The 3,178-nt window shown below is 45.9% G+C and overlaps 1 protein-coding gene across 1 annotated transcript; it reads right to left on the bottom strand.

The window, feature by feature from the left end:
• Positions 1–340: 340 nt before the first annotated feature.
• LACBIDRAFT_315481 (uncharacterized protein) lies at positions 341–2,007 on the bottom strand (the record flags this gene model as incomplete). Its single annotated transcript, XM_001878366.1, has 2 exons — positions 341–1,585; positions 1,639–2,007. 2 exons carry the CDS (start codon positions 2,005–2,007, stop codon positions 341–343), a joined length of 1,614 nt encoding a protein of 537 aa, XP_001878401.1.
• Positions 2,008–3,178: the final 1,171 nt, after the last annotated feature.

The raw sequence follows: 3,178 nt of genomic DNA on the forward strand, positions 1-3,178 counted from the left end.
CAGAGCTCCAGGTCTCATTTTTTTTTGCTTTCCTGAGAGCTTCGAATTCGATCCAGAGGACATCTAAAAATTCCATCATAGACTGGTGAGCACCTTGGTCAAGGCAGCTGATATTGTGAAGAAAGGGAACCAGATCAGATGTTGTCTTGATGAGGTGGAAGTGATCAAGTATATCTTTAATTGCGGCAGGTGGAAGGAATGCGGAGGGCGCGAGGTAGCTGTATTTTGACTCGTCTGCTGAATCAAAAAGTTGCCATTGCAATTCCTCCAAGCGACGTGTTCCATAGGCCCGCAATTCTCTTGACATTGCTTGAGCACGAGGGGGTTTGGGAATACTACTTCAACCATTCTTTGCAAGTCTTGCCACAGAAGATCCTGGTGTGTTTTCGGGGTTGCATTGAGGGCCACTACAGTTACACCTACGCCGTCGAGGAACAGGTGGGTTATCACGGCAGGATTTGCACATGCAAGGGATATCGTCAATGGGGTTGTCATAAGGTTCATCAATGGCTTTGGATATACATTGGGCTAGCAGTAAGCACGCCATTGTGATGTCCATGAGTGATTCCGAGCCATCTTTGATGGGAGCTTTCCGTTTCGATTTTTTCGCAGTATCTCCGGTGCTATCACCATTTTGCATGTCCGTTGAATGTCTGTTGGTGCTCCCTGATTTATCCACAGAGTCCACAACAGCCCGTGCACTTGCGAGAGCACCCCGACTATAATATAGAAATGCACGCGGAGACGGTACAGCTGCCCGATTGCGTCCAATGCGTCCGATTTTTTGCAAAAACTCGTCAATGTCATTTGGTTCCCCAAGAATCACTGCATTCCGAGTAAATTTACTGTCCCAGCCAACACTGAGGGTGTCTGTGGCAATAGTTATTGAGGATTGTTGGTTGTTGTTGTTCAAAAATCCGAGTGTATCGGAATTGTATGATTGCCAGTTCAAAGAGTTGAACATACGGATGTGTTTTGATCGATCGGGGAGATGGCTGGCTTTTGCCCAGAGATAACAGGCAACTTTAAAACCCAAGGAAATTGTTTTGCAAAAAACAATGGTGTTGTCATGTTCCCCGAGGAGCCAATCAAGCTCGGGAAAATTATATCCTCCCAAACCAGATTGAAGCTCTCGGAAAATGAGCTGGATATCATTGCGGACATTGGAACGTCGTAGAAAATGATACTTTCCAGGAATGAGGCCCAGAACCTTGCAAATACACGCCATAGGTTCCCCTACTCTGAGTGTTGCTGTCACGGCAACAACAGGTATACGATGGCCATTTCTGAGCGGCATTCTTGCTCGGACAAGGCCAATTTGCTGAAACATGGGGCGAAAGCTTCGTCCCCACCAGTAAATCAGGTGAGCTTCATCCATTCCTAGACCACAAAGATGAGCAGAGAACTCAGGGTTGTCAAGAAGTGAAGAAAATCCTGCACTGGAGAGCTCTTCAGGTGATAGGAGAATCATCGTGAACTTCTGACATGCTTCTTTCCAGAGATCTCTTTGTACTTGAAGGGCAGAGAGATAAGTATCTCCGTTTATTACAAGAGTGGAAAGTCCAAGCTCAATAATGCTTGCTGACTGATATTGTGTTTTTATATGATTTTAAGGATCAACAATTTATAAAAACTTGCCATAGTTTCTTGGAGAGCTTTGGTGGGGCATATAATAACCATTGCAGGGTCTTTGGGGAATGTTTTACGGGAGCCCGCACAGCTTGGATCCTTCGCGATCGCAGATATCACGATCATCAGCATCACAAAGTATCCTGTTTTGCCTCCACCTGTCACCAACGTTGCCAGCAAGTCCCTTCCATCTAGAATGGGGCATATCCCTGATATTATATAATCATGAGGATCATATGGGAGAGCCTTGAGCAGTCCGCGAACGAGCGCGTGTCCATCAGGTGTGTCGTAGAGTGTTGGATCCGAGTCAGTGTTGGCTCCAAGTTGGGCGTGGGCAGCAGGATTTGTGGAAGCCTGGAGAAATGGAGAGTCCGACATAGTTAAATTATAGAATATGGAGGGTAGAACGGATTTTGTAAAGGACAGATGAAAAATTAAGGCTGCAGACGCGTAAAAAAAACTGCTAATTAGTTGACGCGAGCGTGCTATTTGGCATTGAGTGGTCGGCACGTGTGTCAACTGATACCGAATATCTGTACCACGGTTCGGACCCCACACGTGAACCTAGACTAGCAAGAATGTTGCGTTGACATCATGATGAAGGTTTGATGATATGGCGTTAGCCGGCACACATTGAATCTCCGAAACAGCCCAAAAATTCGTCGATAAAATATACAAGACATATACATGTTCAGTTCAGTTCGAACGGGTCCGAACCCAGTTCTCAAAATTTTCCAAAGGGCTGAACCGTGAACTGGAACCGACACCCCCAGCCCGAACAGGAACCAGAACTGTAACCGAACCGTCAGTTCAGTTCTGCCAGTTCGGTCCGAACTGTCAGTTCGGGACTGAACTTCGGCAACACTAGGTGGAGTCTACGGTTGCAAACATGAGGCCACCGCTACACATATTATACCAGACTCGGGTTCCTTTCTGATGAATCATCAGCTGGTTACGACCAATGGAGATGTACAGAACCTACGGGGTAGGGGTTGGGTGGAGGGATACCCAACAGACTCCAGATTGTCATGGGGGTGAAGTTATTCATGTCGCAGATGAGGGGGGTGAAGATGGGTCCTTGAAATGCAAGAGGGTTTTTAAAGGGGGAAACATGGATGTTTTCCAGCTTGCCAGGGGCAAGCCCCCTGGACCCCCTGGTACACATCTTCAATCCCAGTTGCAGTACACATGTTTCATCCCAATCCCCATGTACATTTTTTATTCTAATCTTTATATGTTGGTGTAAATTACTGGTACATCTACATATATGATAAAATTTGCATCACAGTGGCAATTTTTCTGATATCTGTATGTGCCAAGTCCACAGTGCAGTGTGTTGGGCCCCAAACCCTGCTTCCACATAGCCAATAACTTGGCTGCTCCTACAACATGGGTCATAGCATGCTGGGGGCAGGCACTCTAACTCCAGTTTTTTGACATACCATCCTGCAAATTCAAATTGGTTCTGACTACCCATTAAACAGAGTGTTGAATATTTATTACATATCTTTATAAATGGTACTACTTCTGATTTAACATCTCTTACTGC

The sequence above is a fragment of the Laccaria bicolor genome, genomic scaffold, assembly GCF_000143565.1.
Source record: "Laccaria bicolor S238N-H82 LACBIscaffold_6 genomic scaffold, whole genome shotgun sequence".
NCBI lineage: Eukaryota > Fungi > Basidiomycota > Agaricomycetes > Agaricales > Hydnangiaceae > Laccaria > Laccaria bicolor.